We start from the raw sequence: 20,724 nt of genomic DNA on the forward strand, positions 1-20,724 counted from the left end.
TGTGTCACTTTGCATTGATTTCAGCCATGCGTGCAAAGTTTAATCACTCAATTTATCTCAAAAAGAAGCACACCACAAATGTGTTTTAATTGCTCCTAAGGCGTTTGGTTTAGGTTTGTGGAGCTCTATAACAAGACTCTGAGAGCTTATGAAAACTCCTTTTTGGTTTTGTTAATGGCTGAATTATTTTAAAACAAATTGTTAAGCAAAGAATAAAGCGCTTATAAGATATAATAAAGCAGAAGGAAAAGAGTCTGGTATTGAATCCTGCTTGGTCACGAAGTACAGGAAGAGGTGAAGTAATGTGATTACTTAAAATAGCCCTAAAACCATCTTCTGAGACAGTGTATGTTAGAAATCCCATTACTTAGACAATCACTTGGCTTTCCACCAAAGGGAGCTTTCTTTCTGTATTCATCAGTGCAAACTGGACTTCTAATTGTGCTAACACTTGTTGTGTCTGTGCTTCATCTGGCTGACCCTGGACGTTGGAAAGTTCAGTTCTTCAGGCTTTATGTGCTGATCCCCCTGCCAATATTCAGCATGCTTAGCCGTTTGTAGGCAGAAATGTACAGTAGTCCAATGTGTGTGTTTTTTTTTTCACAACAGTTCTTTTATTTATAGCATTTCCTCTTAAAATAAGACAGCAATGTAAACTTTTTATTGGTGGTATTATCTTACCTGTGACACCTGCAAGGAGGGCGAGATGAAGTTGGCTTCTAATCTTTTCACTCTTCTAAGTACTGTTTCCTGGTGGCCTAAAGAGACTTTGTTGAAAAAAAACAAAAACAAAACAGGAACAGGTATAAAATGCAAGTACTTGGAGACCTCTACATATCTGGAACAGTCTTATAAAACTTTTTTATTCTAGCCAATTTTCATTCTGGCATTGGCATTTCCTAGCAAGCACAATATCACTTTTTTTTTGACAACTGTGTTTTGTGCTTGTTCCACCAATTCACAATTCTTTTCTAATTTTGCCCCCCCCCCCCTCAAAAGTTTAGTAGAAATTTAGTGCTCTGCTTGATGCCTCTGTCATTTAAGACTTTTGTTGGTGAACTGACTGTCTTGGGGTCGGTTTTTAAGCACCTAAACATGATGTAGGCTACCAAGAATAGGCCATTCCATTCAAAATGCCACAGATACTGCCTTGACAAATCACTGCAAAGTGACCCAATGGCATTTCTATACTCCCAGCTGCCAATGCTGACTAGGAAAAATGATCTGCACGGTTGCTTGACCGTGGGAAGCACTGTTCAGAAATGAAATAATTGCATAAACATAGCAAAAAGATATACAGTCAGATGAGAAAGGATTCTAATGCAGAAAATTCTGCTTTAAAGAGGAGCTCAACTCTGGAAGCTATTCCCTGAAAAAGGCAATCAGATGATGGACTAGTAAGCAGTTATGCCTGTGACCTCCCTTACTTTGCTGACATTACAGAGTTGCCATTTCTCTTTCTGCACTATGTTTTATTGTGGAGGAGCCCTCTTGGTAAAGGAAAAGCTTCACATCCCATACCATAACCTTCAGCAAGCAGATCAGTGAGCAGCACCATTGCATTACCAATTCTTACACCAATTTTCCTGAGAACAGCAGTCAGGGACATCAGTGTCATAGATTCATACAACAGATGTACATAAATGAAGCTGTAGGCACATGAGTCCTGGAAATGTCAGGACATGCACTTCTGTTTTTCAAGAGGTAAAAACAAAAGACACATTTTCAAGGTAGAGTAAATAAATACACATGTTCACAAATGTTATTTAGAGAACTCAATACAAGACAACAATTTGTATTGATTTCATTTGACCCTGCTTTCCTTGCTGTGTATGTCTTGGCATACACGGTAAGCTCCTGGTACGGATTTTCATGCATAGTGCACAAAATGGCTTATTGTTTATGAGCAGTAATTAATGCAGCTTTTTGCTCAGAGCACACTGAAGATATAAAGCATCTTACATGCAGATTTGCATCTGTCAAGTTGGCCAAACAGCATGTTTTCTCGCAGGATCACTCGTAAATGCCTCATCCTGCATTAAATAAGCATGGGAAATGTTGCTGGAAGATGCTATTGTTTTGATGTCCAGAATCTGAATTACTTATGAATTCCTGTAGACATCTGTGAAATGCAAACCCTTTACTTCATTATATTATGTAAGTGAAATACAAATATCATCTGTCCAATAAACCTATATGTTTAGAACTACCAAGTGCCTACCTACTTCTTCCATTTAGTATACAGCCAAAGAGCTTCATGTGGACACAGATGTCTTTGTCAGAAACCACATGCCCACATGGAAATGTATTGTTTAATCTAAATAAAAAATAAAACAAGGAATTAGATTTGATTGCAAGTGGAGCCTGCCATTTCCTCCTTCTCCCATACATAATTCCTAGATGCTGTTTACCATAGTATATTGTCATCAGCTTTTTAAAAGTGTGTCTGTGCAAAGGTTTAAGCTTTGGAAAGGTTTTTTTTTTTTTGTGTGTGTATATAAGTATATTGACTATGACAATTCAACCTTCCGAGGATTGAACATATGATAATCCGTGTATTGGCCCATCTAATCACAGTGCAGAATATAAATTATTAGTACCTTCAAGTTGCCACTAACATTGCTGGTTTCATAGAAGAACAAAAGATCTTGTTGAATTGTGTTTTCTTCCTTTTTTAATTGGTTGTAAAAAGGGGAAGTTGCTTATGTAAACAGATTTAATTTTTGATGAAGTGTTCCTGTTTCCTGGAGCCAACAATAGGTATATTAAATTTGTCTGCCATTGGAATCATTAAAAAATTCAAATAACACAAGGTCCCTGCTACTACTGTGTTAGTCAACGCGTGTGTAACTCTTTTTTTATGATAGTTCTACTTTGTGACTAGAGGCATGACTTTAGGATTATGTCCTGCTCACCTGCCATTCATCTATCTACATATCTACTGTCATTAGACAACTCGGTGGTGGGGTTTAGCCCAGAAGTCAGAACAATCTTCATAACAAAGTAAAAATGAAAACACTGAAGAAATGGGGTAGGGTAATGGCAGACTTCCTGCTGTTGTACATGAATTTTAGTTTGTTTGTTTTTTTTTTTATAACAAAATAGCTTGCTGTAAATATTTCTGTTCTCTAGTTTGGTGTCAGAAATGAAAATCACAATGGAAAACAGTGGGTATTTAGATTTAAGATGTTTAATGATGGCTTCTTTAATTATATATGCCAACCCAAATATGTGTTATTCTATGTGCTAAGCCAGGGTTGGATTTAGCAAAAAATTAGGCTTTGGTTACAAGCAATCTGCTTTCCATGTCTATAGGCGATTGGTACATTGGCCTTTACTTTCCTTCATTCTCTTCTTCCTTTCCTGGAGACTGATGCTTCTGCTCTCTGCTTCTGGGTCTTCCAAACCCCTCTTCTGCCCTCTGGCCTGGCCTTCCAATAGCTGACATTGTCTTATTTGCGTTACAGAATTCACAGTTGGAAGAAAGTGAAACTGAAGTTTTCTGCTGCCAGTGTGAAGATACAGAACTCTTTAATGGTACCAATGTACGTAGGTATATAACGTAGATTGTAGACTCCCTTATAGGTTTGTGATGTGCCATGGGGATCATGGAAAAAGGTTCAAAAGTAACCTTCATGGATAATCATTAGGAATGATGTTCTGGATCATATAGAAACATTTTTTGTTTATACAGGTCATCAGATATTTTTGATGTGAAAGGGAATGGGACAACCTTTCCTGGTGATATAATTTTTGTGACACTGGCCACATAGTAAACTAGTAAGTTTGAAAAGAACCAAATCATAATGAAGTTTGCATCAAAGCTCCAACTCTCATTGCTCTGCCAGGGTCATAAAGGTCTATTTACATGGTTCGTCAGAGTGCAAGACCTGTACTAAGACCTAAAACATTTTGAGTAGTGTTTCACATAAAATAACTAGTTACCAGGTCATGAAGTATTAGTTTAGGGCTAGAGTAATCAGTAAATTCCCCTTTTGGACCCAAGAGATGATTTATTCAAATCTTCATATCAACATCCACAAATCCAGCTGACTTAAACAAGTGTATCAGATTCCCCCCTTGTCCTGATTTTGTGTGTGGACAAAATGTTATTAATGTTAAACATATGAACCTAAAGCTTTTCTAAACCTGATAGCGAAAAAGTAATATATTAAATTGTATAATTCCCAAGATGTGCCAAAAGAAAATCCAAGTTTACAGAATTGTTTTAGGACTTTTTGTGGTATTACATAAAAACTCAATAATACATTGCTAATAAAAATAATTACCGTATTTTCCGGCGTATAAGATGACTTTTTAACCCCGAAAAATCTGTGCCAAAGTCGGAGGTCGTCTTATAGGCCGGGTACTTACCTGTAGCTTGCTTTCCCTTGCTTCTTATGTCCGGCACATATGGTGGGGGGTGCCGCGGCCGAGTCCCCGCTCTGTGCGGGGAGTATGAAGCAAAGGGGAAGCAAGCTGCACACACATCTTCCTGTAGGAGGAGAACCTGAGCATGGATTGGCTCTCCACCAGAACCAGCCCATTCGACTCGGAGGGCTGCGACTTACAGGGGAGTGTGGAAGCGCGCAAGGGGCAGTGTAGGCTGCCACTGTACACGCCTCTTACCTCCTCCTTTATCCCTCCTCCAATTACTGTACTGTTCCTTCTGCCTCTCAGATATCGCACAATAGCGAGATCTGAGAGGCAGAAGGAACAGTACAGTAATTGGCAGACCACTCAGACACACAGCCTTATGTTTATAAGTGACAGTTTTTCTGCTAAGTACATGCATGTCATAAGCATTTGAATTACTCTATAATTTAACTGGAAAAGTTGGGGGTCGTCTTATACGCCGGAAAATACGGTAATTTTTATTTCAATACTTGATTAAAAAATGTCAAAACATCAAACAAACCAAACAACTGTAAAAGACCTCTTATTATACATATCATGGATTGCAACCTCCTCACTACATACACTATTGTTTTAACTCTGTGGAGAAGATTCCAACTATGCTAATATAAAGTTGCAACGCGTTTCACAGATCATGGTGTGCTTCATTAGGTTAAAGGGGGTGATTATTCTAGGTCAGAAAAATATAAAAATAAAGTGAGCCATATTTTGACATATATTTATCAAAAAATAACAAGTAGTCAAAAAAAAATTTATTACATTCATCAGAATGAGGTTATAAATTGTTTATCCATATATCATTTACAGAAGACAGCTTGGTCTTCCCCAAGTCATTCCCAAAATGTGGTTACTGCACTAATGCTCCTTTTTTGGTTTCTTTAAACTTTATTTTTACCTGATAATACCTCAAATAACACACTTCACTTCCCCTGGTGGCTATGCCTACTCCACTGTACGGAGGGAGCCATGTTTGCCACTCAGACTTTAAATGTCTTCCTTTTATTTATCTCCATTACTAGTTTAGGAGGGTAATGTTTTCAGTTCAGCTCACACCAAGTGACAAGGATGTCCTATTTCCGGTAGGATCAGCAGCCATTTTTCTTGAAACCATTGTTAGCCTTAAAACTGTAACCACTGGATCTAAGGCCTGGTAGGCTCTTCTTCAGTTAAGTGATATACAACAGAGCAAAAAATATTCTTGAAAGATTTCAGATTCTCAATGAGATTCCTGTATTTCAGACATTCTGGTCATAGATTAAGCTCCTGCCATATTTCCTAGCACTTGCCAAGTAGCATTATATTAATATCATACCTTTAGTATCTTAGAGGCCCAGACTTGACCTTTTGAGGTATATTTCATATCTTTCTCCAACAAAAGGATGTAGATAACAGCAGCAGTATTGGCAAGATGGGACAGTTTTTACCCTCAGGCATGTTTCCTGCCTGCTTTCATTTACAGTTTGCTGATTACAGCGGTTTCATTTCATTAAACCTGACAGAACATGAAAAATGGGTCTAAAAGAGTAAAAATGTTTAGTCGTCGGTAAACCAGTTTCTCTTTCCACAGAGATGTTAAAAGATTTTCATAATTCGTTCTTCAGTGTTTAATGCAAGAACTAAGCAGGAGTATAAAAATAAATATATATATATATATATATATATATATATTTTTTTTTTTTTACTCATAAAAACACAAATGTATCACTTAAGTATAAAAAAAACAACAATTTTATTGACTCCAAAAGTAAAACGTTGCATCCCACTGACCTCTATTTCCCACAATAATATGAGCTGTGGATATAGTAATTGGCTGGAATTCACTGAAAACCTGGAAGTTATTTCAAGGGCTCCCCTTGGTAAAAAGGTCTAGAGGGTCCCCATTTCACAGCTTGGTTGTTAACAGCATGGTATGTGGTAAAGGTTAATGATGATGAGGTTCCTTAAGTTAAGGTCTATTGCATTCGGAATCTGATACGATATTCCCACTATGCCTGCACAAAACATTCTCTTGTCCAGTCCATTAGTTTCCAAAGCATTGTACATGCATTTTGCCAAAAAAAAAAAAGAAAACATACAGCTATATAAGTGGATGCTGGGGCACACTGGGAAAATTCCAAGCATCCCAAATATGCATATAATAGAACTGTTTTACCTGCCAGATTATTTTTGTTCTGTGCATCCAGTCCTGAACTTTATACCAGTGGTCGCCAACCTTTTTGGACCACTAACTTTATGGACTCCGGACTGCATATCTGAGGAAACTTCCCCCAGGTTGATGTCATTATGCCAGAACCCACCTACTCTAGAGACACAACCTGCCCACTGCCCTGAGCCTACAATCTGTACGGGACACATGGTCCACGGCTCTGGCCGTTGCGCCCTCCCAGTGGGGGGCGCATCGGCCAAAGCTGCGGACCACCACAATTTTCTGCTGCTTTGTGACTGCTGCTTTATACAGTACCACTATATCTTGCAGAGCCTGGCATGCTGTAACACCAGTGTTTGTAGGTAGTATAAAATTATGTCTTCTCCTCCCTTCCATCCTACTGATTGGGCTGTGATAAGGCAGCATCAGATTAGTGAGGTCTTCCTCTGCTTATTCTGTTTTCTCCTCCTATCAGAAAAAGCCCCCTGTTAGCACATATGCATACAACACTCCTGATTGACTCCTTGTCCCTTTCCAAGATTATTTTCTCGATGACCTTGAAAATAAAAATGAAGACTGATGTAAGTTCCCTGGCTTTTTAGCATTGCTATCTTGCACCACTATTTACATCTACACACCTGTTTTTATTGTTTAAAGCTCTTGAAGGTATGTTTGTGTGCTTGCTGGTGTGCGCTGAAAGCATGTCGTACACTTTTTAAAAGATCTCTGACAGCAACAATGAATATAGAGATCCAGTATTGTTCCAACCACCTATGGAATAGTTTTAGTAAAATGGGGATACAAGGCAGGTGGTTTAGGGAGTGCTGGAATAGAAAGTTTTACTAGATTTCCAGCCACAGAGAAAGGGTTTAAGGATTAAAGAAGCCACTGATTAAACATTGTGAAGAATGAAATCCAACTGTTACTGGGTAATCTGAAATCTTTCCAATGGATTCTCTTTTCCTAGCTAAGCTCTTTAAATATCTGTTTAAATAGGGCATTTGTGTTGGCATTGCATTCACATTGCTGCAGAGAAATCTCTTCTGCGTTTTAGTAATACAGTATGATAGATATATACACTCATATTATACCTAATATATGTGCGCTCATGTTTACCCTCACCAACCTAATTGGGATGGGTGAATAAAAGAAAAATTACATAAGGTATATCAAAAAAGATTTTAAAATGAATGCTAGTTCAGCAAATACCCTTTGTTAGATTTGACTGAAACAAGGATCTAGCAACTGTTTGCACACACTCCATTTACCATCTCATCCGCATATTAAAAGTTCTGTACAGCAGAGGGCAGTGGGGCATATAGCCAGTTGGTACATATGGTACCCACAGCAAGTAAATACAGCTTGGCTGATGATATAACCACTTTCTGAATTTATTTTTCATGCAACGACCCTGCAGATTTAAAAGGTATACACTATAAGTGAATATGCAGTATGTTACAGCCTGCTTCATTTGGTGCCATGTTAGTTTGCTATTATTGCTGGAGTACTTCCAGCTGCGTGTTGAAAGCAATGGCCTAATGGTGACTTAATTGATGAAAAACATGGATTCCTATACCTGCACATGCTACCAGCCCATTTGATATACCGTGTTTTCCCGAAAACAGTACAGGGTCTTATATTAGTTCTACCCTCAAAAATCGCATTAGGGCTTTTTTTCGGAGGATGTCCTATTTTTCTCATGTATAAAAATCTATATTTATTCATATACAAAAATCTGTACATGCATTTATTCATGCACAAAAGTCTACAGAACATGCCCACATATGTGAACACACATGCCGTAATGTGGGGGCACTATATTATGTGGGGAATGCATTCTCCCTATATGTGCCCCCACATGTAAAGATACATACAGTACTTACTGTGGGGGCACTATAATATGTAGGGTATGCATTGTCCACAAAGAAGCTGGCGATAGGGCTTATTTTCGAGGTAGGGCTTACATTTCTCCCTTGCAGGTTTATTTTTCAGGGAAACACCTTTCCTTTGGGCAGCTATACTGGTGTGTGTAATACGTATTGGGTTACAGAACATAACCATCAGTGTTCTCCCCAGCCCCTTTTAGCTGGGCACACCACCCAGCACTTTTCAGTTACCACCCAGCTTCCCATAAATCTGTCCGCTTTCTACCTCTACAGTGTTCTCCCTAGCTCCTATTAGCTGGGCGCACCACCCGGCATTTTTCAGTAACCACTCGGCTGTTTTTGGGTAGTTACTGAAGAGTTGGGTCATAGTACAGGGTCTGCCACCCACCTAAAATTTCACTGACCATCATATACTGTAATATTTATCATATACTATATGCAGCAATCATGCTCAGTAATCATTCATTACAACTGCAGGTCACCTTTCAAAGTTAAGTGTATCTAAAATATTGAAAATATATTCCAGATTGCTTAGTATTAGCTGATTATTAACCCAACAGTCCTTTGCATCTGTAAGCCCATTAAGTGTAAAATCCACTACTGAGTGAAGATTTTGTAAATAGAAATGTAATTAGGAAAATCATGGTATTTTGGTGCTTGTCAGACGACGAGTATTAAACACCATTTTATGAGCTTGATATTGCAGATCACTGGCTGATTTTATGTTCAGCGAAGCGCCATAATATTTGCCCGGAAATGAGTTTAAAGCAGATTAGATGAGGAAAATTAAATTTTTAAGTCTATCCTGTAGTGGTATTTAATAACTGTATCTTCTGACAGTTCAGGCTTGGATACAACATGGCATAATCATTTGTTTAGTAGCCACCATATCTGCAATGCTGCATAGCGGATATTAGGAGCAATGCATCTCAAGCTATTGAATATTGAGCTGAGGATCACAAGTTATGTTTTTGATTAGGTACGGGAGAAACCTTATATGTGCTTTTGTAGTCCATCTGTGTATCTGATTTGGATTTGTTCTAATGGTTTTCTTTGTGAGTTCCAGGTAAATTCATTTAATCCCAGTTTGTATTGTTATAAAATACAGAACAGTCCAGAAATGCTAATACCAAGTACTGTAGATATGACAAAGTAATTTGACCGAAAGATTAAAAAAAAATCTTGGTTTTCAGCTATTTTGGCAGGGCTTGGATTGGGCACATCTTTATTTATGGTGGTTGTACTTCTGCCCCGTGAGAAAAATAGTTGCATTTATTCACCTCTTATTTTATTAAATGAAGTCAAAACCACCGAAGAAAACACATTCTTAGATTTTCTTAGAACATGAGAACAAATTCTTATTTTTATTATGTTAAGTTCATGCTTGCTAACAAATGTGTGTATTACCTCTTCTGAAGACCATAGTTGTCCCCAACAATTCCCAGATTTGTTGTACAAGTAGTATTGTACTGTCTTTGTTTAGTTATTATGAAGTGTAAATATCTACCTTCTGCACTAAGATTCTGGCTTAAAGATGACACAGTGATGGAAATTCTGGTATCTGTGCAATTAGTTGCTGCATTCACATGCATTTATATCCTAATGCAGATACAAATTTATATAGTCTGGTCCCTTGGGAAAAGGGGATTAAAAAAAAGGGCTTCCTTCTGTTTGCAGCAGATTGATGATATCTCATGCTAGGCAAAGCTGTGTGGTTGAAGGTTAGTTGTTTATTAAGGGCCTGTTTTTTTTTTACTGCCTATAACCAAATAGCAGGATAAAGATGAATACTTAGTGAAGCATTAGCTTTACACCTAATTCCACTAAAATAAGTAGAGGATCAGTCCTTGCAGTACCTGTACTTGTAGTGTTTGAAGTTGTAAGTTACAGCTATCATCAGTGTAACCATATTATGGCAGAAATGCTCTGTGCATTTCTATATGGGGACACCTATGTATACAATAGTAAACTCCAGGCAAATATTGGGAAAATAAAGATTAATCCAGGTATGTATTCATTCTTAAAAAAATTTTTTACCCAAAAATTATATTTGTTTTTGAATAATTTTCTTTATCTGGCTTTAATCTCCAGCACAGCATTGACAGAGCAGAACTCCCATCCTTTTGGGGTTGGGTGACTACCATTATCCTGGTTTTTAAGGGTACAAATGGTATAGTACAAATACCATATCGGACAAACCTATTTATTAAAGTTCTGATTGGTCATCCTTCCCGATGGTTCCTTTTCCACTTTAGGGTTTATTATATACAATGTGAGATTTACACTTGATTTAGTTTTAGATTGATATGTCCAATAAACATTCAGCCTTTTACAAAAAAAAAATTCACTGCAACTAAAGCAACACAAACTGTCTGTCTGTCGTTTTTCTTTTTTCCAGAACACCAAAGTATGAAGGTCCAGTTTTATTATAATTTGTTCAGTTGACGACTCAAGTTAATGGGTTAACGAGTTAATGGGACTCTGCTCATCTGACACTTTGATCCTGCTTTTGCTTTCACTGTAATTAATGATTGTGGGTTCACCAGCCACACCTTGTAGAAAGAATTTTCTATTTGCATATGGCTCGGTCTAGTTTTGATTTTGCATATGGGGTGTATGTTTGTTTTGAGGTGGTGGTGGGGAATAGGGACACTTTTATATATAGCTCTGTCATTAGCAGGGGTTATAGGAATATATGTGCTGTTTCATTGTATTTTATAAACCCAGAAGATACATATTTATTTCTAAACTAGGTCCTTGATCTGTGTTTAATTGATTTGTCTTTATAATGACTTTTTTTTTTTTTTTTTAAATCTGTCAAATTACAAGCTTTTTATTGTACATACAGTATAAATGTTTAAGTATGAATCGTACATTTTAGCACCAAAAATAACTTAAAACCACTCTTATTATTTTCAGAAAGAAGAGAAAAAAGTAAAAAGATGGTGTTTTTATGTTGCCTGTATTTTAGTACCAAAACACAATGTAAATTCAAAATTGATTGTCTTAAAATCTAATTTGGGTGAAGTTTTTAAAGATAAGACTGGGTTGAGTAAATGGAAGCAAAACCGTAAAAAATTACGATACTAAAGATTTGTCCATGGTGATGCTTTAAAAACTTTTACAACCTATCTGTTGCTCCTAAATAATATGCTCCTTGTTTGCATTTGTGTATGTGTGTGGCGTGGAGGGGAGGTTTTTAAAGTGGGCCCTAGCATTTGGAGCAAAATACATTGCTTGATCTGTTTCTCACCCTGGATATAGGGCTGGGTTTGCTTGCAATGTACCAGACATGAAATGCTTCTGAGTTCAGTAAAGTAATAACTTTAACAGTGATGCCAGTGATGTACCTGTAAAGAAGCTGCATTTGTTACCTGCATATATTCATAGGTGAGGATTTTACTTAATATTGGCATATGTGGGCACCATGCATGCAAGGAACTACCACTCCTCCAGAAAGACGTACACCCATGAAAGCTTTTTTGATATATGAAGGCTGGAGGCTTTGTACGGCACCCTGACAACACCTTCCACTCGCTGTGATGTTCTTTCATGGCATAGAGAAGCGTTAGCCACAGTAAATATAAACATATTTATACAACAATCTCAAAAAAATGACCATTCCATTTAGCTGTTTTCTTCTAAGTATAATAATAAAAGATGAACCAGGCCCATTTTTTAAATTTAGGTTTTGGAGCTAATGCAGAAGTGTCCTTCCCATCACTTTCCATTTTGGGAAAATTTCCTGTTATAGTCACATTTATAGGAAGTACGGGGTCATATAATTGCAGATTTGCCTTACCCTATAGAAAAAACCTTGTAAACCTGTAAAAAGTATTGTGTGAGTGAACTTCCTGCTGGATGGTAAGCTTAGTTCCATTCTAAATATTATAAACACATGTCCTGGTATCCAAGTTTATAGTGAAAGTTTCCTATCCTATACCGTCTACTGCCATGGCTTCCCAAGCTTCAGAAGAATCTGACAGTAGTTGCTCGGTTACTCGTGTTTATGTTGGCTGCAATAAAATATAACAACATGCTCCAGGCTGTCGTCAGCTTGTTCTACATTGTTCCCTCAGACATTCATTTTATAAGGGACTCAAAATAACTTTAATGATAAATATGTACGTCATAAACTTGATGATTTTTCTCTGCTAGAAAAAAAATGGAGGGAGAGGTCAGGTCTGTTATCAATTTGTAATCTTTATACAGACAGACCTTGCATACAGTGTTAGATTTCTGAGCTCCTTGGACTTGGACTCTGGATTTTCAGTATATACACTTTCTCAAAAAAAGTGTTGATTTATGGTACCTTTAATTTAGGGTGACCAGATAGAATTGAAGCTTCTGATAGTAAGCATTGCTTGCTGTTTTTCAATTTGCAAAATGACCCCCCATTGCACCCCACTGGGGCCTTAATGTTGTTACTGTGGCAATGGCAATGCAGGCAGTTGGAAGAGACTGACAGGGTGCTGCACATGGCTTTTGAATACACAGCACCCTGCCTTAGTACTTCTTCCAGGAGTTTTTACCAAGCTGCAAGTGGTGGGTAAGTTCTTTTGAGGAGTTATGCAAATAATACATTGACATGAAAATAAAAACCAATTGCAGCCAGCTTTGGTGATACACGCTTTTACCTTAATTTGATCCACAGGCTACAATTACAATTACAGTACATGTTTCAGTGCTGGTTTCTACAGACACCAGCTGTTAAATCTGTGGTACGAGTTTTCTGGAAGTATCACCTTGTATGTCTGGGCCGGTTTAGTTGTCCAACATGTTAGCATTATAGTGCACCAAACAGCAATCCAAACAATGGTCAATTGTGCTGTTTTGTGTACTTTATTGCTGATGTTTTGGATCGCTGTACATTCCTAGTCATTGTCTCTGTGTACTTCAGTACCACAGTGAGTACTCTGCACGCTGGTGTTAGTAGAAAAAAAATAGCTCTACCTTTTTCTGATGGAGGGACCCTTGAAAAAACTTTTGATTCTTTAACGAACCCCTACTATAAATATTATATTCACAGCTCACAGTACATTAGTGTGGTTGTCAGTGAGAAGAAGGCCTCTTAAACTGTTGGCCATTGGGAAGAATGTCACCCCTACAGATAGCCAAAAAGATCCTTGGTGTTGGTGGTAACTGATCTGAGAGGCAATGAACCCTTACAACCTCTGGAAGAATCCTGGTTGAGTAACACTGTTGTAAGTATTATTACTGAACAGTGAAAGCTCGTAGGTCAGTGAGGGTTACAAGCATCTGCACTATGTTCAAGTTGGGTTAGTTAGGCTTTATCATTAGAAACTGCCCTTCTACATTTTTGTTTCCTAACAAAAAGTGATTAGAATCTCATAGACGTGGAATTGATCGATTGTATACCTGACACAAGGTGCATTGTTTGAGATTTACCTTTGTATTTTATTTCTTCATAACTGATTGAGGAAAGGAAAATTGATTGTGATTAGTTAGAAGTACATTTTACTTTGGAGTCACTTTGGATGTGATTATTGTATTTAAAGATTTTACCAATTACAAAATATGCCAATGTATGCCATGCTTTATTTCGCCTGATCTTTCTTGGATGTTTTTTATGTGCTCTTTCTTTATTTAAATTTTGTTTAGGCCTATTGTCATTATTGTTTCTTTAGCAATAATCAATGTAAATTGTTTTGATTAGGTCCATTGACAGCTTGTGTTGGGTAAATTGTTTCCATATGTCCTGCACTGCATTTGGTGTCATAAAATAGATCTGTATAGCTGTTGTTGTCATTGAAAACAGAGTTACGTGAAGCTAGAAATTGATTATAATTTCCACCATACGCTAGGAAAATTTCTGGCAGGAGGCCCAGCTTTATGCTTACATGCACATGGTAGCTATGCTTGACGTAATTAACACTGCAAATGGTGTTTCCCATTACATCCAGAAAAGGCTTGGTATGTGGCCAGAACACTGTTAAAAAAGCTTACTAAATTTCCTCTGTTTGGTTCTTTAGCATCATTTTTGTTTTCAGTGATTAAAATTGTAAGCTTATGTATCTTGCTGGGGAATGTGCTCTATAAACAAAATCCATTGTGGGAAAGTCATCTGTCAAACAAACAATGACCTATACTTGTACAGTATTTTCATAATTCTCCTTGGTCTTCTGGTCCAGTGTGATCTACTTTACTCAACTGTTCTTCCTGTTTCATTCCTTTGGGACTACAGTGGAAGTCAAAGGAAATCTGTTCCAGAGACAAAGTATGTTAATGAATTACACATATTTACAGACTTTTAAAAATAGATGCAAGCATTTACAAGGGCCATTAGTAGCAGGAATCAATGATGGGGGAGCTAAAGACCTTACAATGATGAGGATGCAGGAATTGGTTCCAAGTTAGTTGTACTGCTCTGTATGAGATAACCATTTCACTTTGCTTAATATTGCGAGCTGGAATATGTAAAGGGATCTTTCAGTTGACCTTCAATAAAGCTGTCCCCACACTGGCCCACTAACTCCATCAGATTACCCTTACTGTTTTATGTAAGTTTATCTAAGTGTCCTCCCAGTGTCAGAATAGTCCTTTACCTGCCAAAGCACCCCTTTCAGTGGAGTGATGTTCTTCATCGATTGCTGCTATCGTCAGTTGCTCTTCTTCCCGGTTCGGGGTAACGGCCATCCTTATTTGCTAGGTTAGGTAATGCAACTCCCTTGCATACGCACAGGAGCTAGTACTTCTCTGCACAGAATTGTGCAAAGGCTGTACACTGCATGTGCAGCTCACTGTATAGAAAAAGAAAACTGATAGGCAGGTTTTTTCTTTGTAAGCAGACCTTGTGACCACTGTTTTACATAATAAAAAAATGATGCTTATGCTTTACAAATGTGCATTGAGCGCTGTTTGCTTTTCAAATGATTGCAGGTGGAAAGCAAGGTTGCTTGGCCAGCTTTTTTCGCAGTCACAAAGTGGCACAGTGCAGGCTCCACACAAAAAAATGTAAGCCCAATGTAGAATATGTGCACTGTGTTATGCAGCCATAGCAGTATCTACACGTAATCTATGAACTTAATTATGAACTTCTGGTGCAACCAAACATGTGCTCTTTATCATGTCGTCTAAATCTTTCTGGATGTCTGGAATGGCAGTTGGTTCATGCCAGTGTCCTGTGTGGCCTTAGCTAGTGTCCAGTCACTAACACCAACTACTCCAGGAATGAATGACAGGTACTTGGGAAAGATTAATGGTTGCTGATTTTTAATTATTTAGCAAAAAGGCACATTTCTGTATGTTTTTATCAAGTATTTATTTTAAAAAATTAATGTAGCACTTTTACTTGGGCTCTGAAAAGTGAGCCAATATGGCCTGCAAGGTTTCCCAAAAAAGGCTCAAGTTGTAAATAGTCACATGTTTTATTAAGTTCCTAATTAAACATAGAAGTGTTGTTTTCTGAAACATTTGTATTCTACTAGTGCATGCACAGTATATCTTACAGTCTAGGCATGACTCAAGTGTGTCTAAGCAGCTCTTTACTAATGTTTCAAGCAATAAAATAGCAGATATCAGTTATAGTTCTGCAGTACCTTGGCAACAGTAAATCTCAATATAGGTTAGGATGGCACTGTCCTTGCCTGAGCTGAGAAGATGGTTACCTTCTATAACTTTTTTTAAAGGGTCTGATGTGACTTTTACTAATATATATATACATATATATATATATATATATATATATTTCTATTTTTTTTAACTATAATATATTTTAACTGCCTCCGTTCAATCTGAACTAGTTTCAGTTGCAATCTTGTATATGGTGGATGCAGGAACCTTTCACTTTGTTTAGGTGTTAATACATTCTCCAACTGCCAAACAACGTTGACTTTCTTTTTTGGGAACTGACCAGGAACTAATAGAGTTAGAATCCTCCAAATAACTTGTTGCATACTTGTTTCGAGTCTGTGACTTGGCACTTAACCCAGAGGTAGCCAGGTAGTTATTTGCAAAAATCTACAGTGGCAGCCACCATATTTGTATCTCTACATGTTTACTTTAAATGTAAATTAAGAATGTTGACGGTACATTTTAGGGTGTCTGGTGGCAAGCTAACATGTTAACCTTTAATTCTTGATGAAATGCAACTTAGCAAGTAATATTAGAAGCTTCTAGGTATGAAGTGTCTTCAATTTCTGCTGAACCTCTCAGTAACATGGTTAGTTCAGTCACATAATTGTGAGCCCTTCCCATAGAAAGTATGTGTTGTCTTTCAAAATAACTGTTGATGGCAAAATACCATTTACAAACGAGAGAGATGAGATTTTTTGGCAGCTTTTATTATCTGTACACCAGATAATCCTTTAGGCAATATACACGTCACTCTGTAATCTATGTGGTGAACTCAAATAAAGCAAAAATAGGGTGAAAATGTATTTAATAACATCAGAGGGATTTAGTAAGGGGAAGGAGGAGAATAATGGAGCATATTTCATAATGCGACACGAGTTTACTTTGACGTCTGGACTTTGGTCATGAGTAAATGAGAATCATTTCAATATTGCTGTTTATTCTGAGGCATTACAACATGAATTATCTTCTTCCATTCCCATTGGAGACTTCACATTAAGATTTTGGTGGTGGTATTTATAGTAGCCAGAATCAATCTAGCTTAATAAACTTTTGAAAATGTTAATTGACCTTCAAGTAACAAAAAAAGTACCTGCTATAATCAGCTCCCTTCTGGTATTTTCCATTTCTAAACTCAGCACCAGTCCTTACATTTCATGACCCCAGAATTTCAATGATTTGCCCCTTGGGTGCATAACATTAACCTGCCCTAGACTCACTGGCAACTATGCAGGAAATATTGCAGATTGTAGCTACATAGTCCTGCTTTTGTATTGGTAATACATTACTTGTGTACATTTATTTTCCAATTTATTTGTGTATCCTTTTAAAATAGTGTAATATCTGAAAAGATATTTTAATTGTTTTGTCTTCCTATTTGGGCTCAATAAGGCCAGTCTCCAATTATTTATTATGAATTTAGATAATTATTTTAAGGACTATGTTAATTACTTATGACTATTAGGGAAGTACTACAAAAGATGTTAGAATGTATATAGAAATTTGCAGGTTTAGGAAAATTTACCTTAAAATAAAAACAAGACTACCTGAAGCATAGTGATCTTCCATGTGTATACCAGGCACTGTATAAAATGACATTTATATAAGCCTAGGCCCTACCCAGTTTGATTACAGCTTAGTTCTTCACCACACTTTGTGCATTTATGGAGGTAGCATGTCTTTTTTGACCCGTTCTTGGATCTTTTTACAGGGAATATACTGGCAGGGTGGATGGTTGGCCAACTAATTGCATGTGTGTGCCCCACTAAAAAGTATGTGTCAATTGTTATTATTAAACAGGATTTATTTAACCCCAACATAGCACTGTACATTAAATAGGGGTTGCAGTGAGGAGAGGACCCTGCCCCGAAGAGCTTACAATCTAGGAGTCAATGAGGTCTCCTTACTTTGTGCAACCACCAAGGGAGGTTTTATTTTAAAGGCTGCAGCACTAAACACCTGGGATGTCTACTTGCTCCTACTTATGCAGTGTGTATATGAGATATGATACATTGATATTCTTCTGTGTTAGGAGTAATGATTACCTTTCTGCACATCACCGACAGAAGCTTGACAAATGCTCTGAAAAGCTATAATCTGCATGTGTTACCTAGCCACTGACCTTCTGGAGATGACACAGGGGAATTTTCCTGTCTTCCAGATGCATTGAATTCAATCAGCGTAATATATTTTTTTGGTTGAGCGCACTTTATTATCCTTAGCATATCATTGCCCACATTGGAGAAGATATAAAATGTGCCCTTTGTATCCTCCTCCATGACCTTTTACTAATAGAGCATGATGACAGCAGTGGAAGGCTATGTGCTCATTGTGAAGATCTGAAAGGGAAGCGGGTACTGTTCACTCGTGTGTGTCTTTATGCGTATTTATGATACGATGGCTGAAATCTTTTACAGGTTTAGTATAGAAGAGCTCTCTTTGAAAAGGGTTTTTGTCTAATTCCATCACAAATATCAGAAATAAGTTTAATCCTCAATTTGGGGTAATAGGTGGCACTAAACATTCCTTTATACCCTTTGGCAATCAGAACAAATGAATTTATCAGTTACAATCGGAACAGTTGAATTTATAGCACATTACTACTGTTTAAGACTTGTTGGCCATCATTGATGCAGTGCATGTAAAAACATTGACTTCTTTGGATTAGGGCTGCTGAAATGGCCTTAAAGCAGAACAAGGTTCTGATTGCAAAGTTTAGGATCAGGCAGGGCTTTAGGGCAGAAAGGGCCATGCAATGTTCCTTCTGCAATGAACATTATTACCTCCCTAATAAGCTTTAAGCTTTTGCCCATCATTGTGGGATACCAGGATACCCAGCACATCCCGGCTTCCCCTGCGGTTACAGGGATTGAATGAACTCCCTCTTACATCATCCCAGGCTAAATATTAAAGATGACTGAAGAGTAAAGGCAGATAGAGTATAAGAAAGAAAATGGTGGTACCCGGGTTCGAGCAGGAACAGATGAGTGCAATTAAACTGAGCAAGTAAAACTATTTTATCGCAGATGGGACATCACCTAGGTCCTTCATCTTTGGGTTTAATTCCACTTTAAAGTATACCCAGACTGGTTTTATTGAGGTGAGTATTTTGCAAATTGCTTAGTTGCTTATTTATAATATCTGGTTTATACCACAGAAACAGCTTAATGTTGTAAATCCATTTACTGAAAACTGCTACAGGTTTGCAAACTGAATGCTAAACTACAAGGAGCCTATCATACTGATGTTAGTCCTATCTTCTAAATGAGATTCTGTTTAACAACTTTAGTATTCTGTATTTATTATTTTCTATGTTCCAGGATTGGTTCTTCTGTCCCTGGAAATGGTCAGTAAGGTTTATTTCTAGAATGGGTGCAATGTACAGACATAGCTTTCTGTGCTATGGAGAAGGAAGGCAGGGTGAGAAGGATGCGCACCTATGTTTTTCCCGAATAGAAGGCCATTGTTATTTTAAGTTGTCCATTGTTAAGTATTCCACCAGAATAGATCACATAATGTGACATTGAAGAATAGCTGTGCAAACGCCATAATATTACCCACCAAGATACTGGCAATAAACTCTGTACAGACTTTTAGGTTTATGTGACATTTGTTAGTGATTGTTCATTGTATTTCCCCCCAAAAAAGTATGTGGTTTTGGCCTTGTTGGTGTGCATTTAATTGTCTGCCTGTTGCAACGCTACTTATTATTATGTCCCTCCACAAATCTAAAATGAATGCAGACCCATTACCCTCTGATCCATGGGTCAGACCCATGACCCTTCTAGCCCAACCTGTCCCCATGTAGTGTAGACCTGCTACCCCGTGGCCAATCCTCTATACTAATCACCCTTTATGATATTATTATTATTTTTACTATTCCCCTGTATTCCAGTGATAGAGGTTCATTATTTTCCCCTAGGCTTTATAACAATACAATTTTATTAGGTTATAGTTTGCAATCTAATCTGTTTTCTCATTAAACACATTAGAGGAAATGTTGTTTATTTCTCTTAGCATCTATTCATCTTGTCTTTAAAGAGTTATTCATTTTATTGCCATCATTATTACAGCCGGCACCTAACGTTTCTCTTGGTACTTCTTTTTATGATAAATTTAGCTGACTGTTTAGCAAGTAATACATTTGCATTTAAATCTCATATCAGTAAGTATTTTAGTTTTATTCTAATCTGAAACTAATGGATGTTTATAAAACATTTATACATAGTCATGGGGTATTGGTAATTTAAATATTTGAATGAATTTTAATATTGTGTTAATAATCCAAGCTTTCCTTATAATGTCAGGAAATGCTGCAATAATCATTATCATTGTGCTTAATTTGCCTGCCCTCTAGTGGACAAAATAGTGAATTGAATGTATCTGCTTTCCAGAATACCCATTATTCTGATTGTTAATGAACTTTGATTTCTCGTAAACAGTACACAGAATGGTTTCTCTGGAAATAGGATGGCTGCATTAAGCCTGATTTATTATCTAGTAAAAGCAAAAGGCTTTCTTTGATGTGCTATGATTTATATTTGCTATTACCTATTCTACAACTCTCGACTGTAGAGCTATTAAGCCATAGTGCAGTGATTATAAACCTTTTTAATGTGGGGGAAAAAGTTTTCAAGGTTTTTAGGTAACCTCTGCCACAATTACTATATCCACAACTAACAG

The 20,724-nt window shown here is 37.2% G+C and overlaps 1 protein-coding gene across 2 annotated transcripts in view; it reads left to right on the plus strand.

Annotated features, from left to right (window-relative positions):
* The window catches only part of SSH2 (slingshot protein phosphatase 2), a 153,832-nt gene that overhangs the window by 30,786 nt on the left and 102,322 nt on the right, over positions 1-20,724 (plus strand). The window contains exon 2 of one of the 2 annotated variants that reach the window (XM_072430794.1): positions 3,468-3,545. The exons of the other annotated variant lie outside the window; for it this stretch is intronic. Within the exon in view, the coding sequence (XP_072286895.1) occupies positions 3,468-3,545 (78 nt within the window). The remainder of the gene's footprint in view (positions 1-3,467; positions 3,546-20,724) is intronic. 2 annotated transcript variants of the gene reach the window in all.

Source organism: Pyxicephalus adspersus, chromosome 1, assembly GCF_032062135.1.
Source record: "Pyxicephalus adspersus chromosome 1, UCB_Pads_2.0, whole genome shotgun sequence".
Classification (NCBI taxonomy): Eukaryota; Metazoa; Chordata; class Amphibia; order Anura; family Pyxicephalidae; genus Pyxicephalus; species Pyxicephalus adspersus.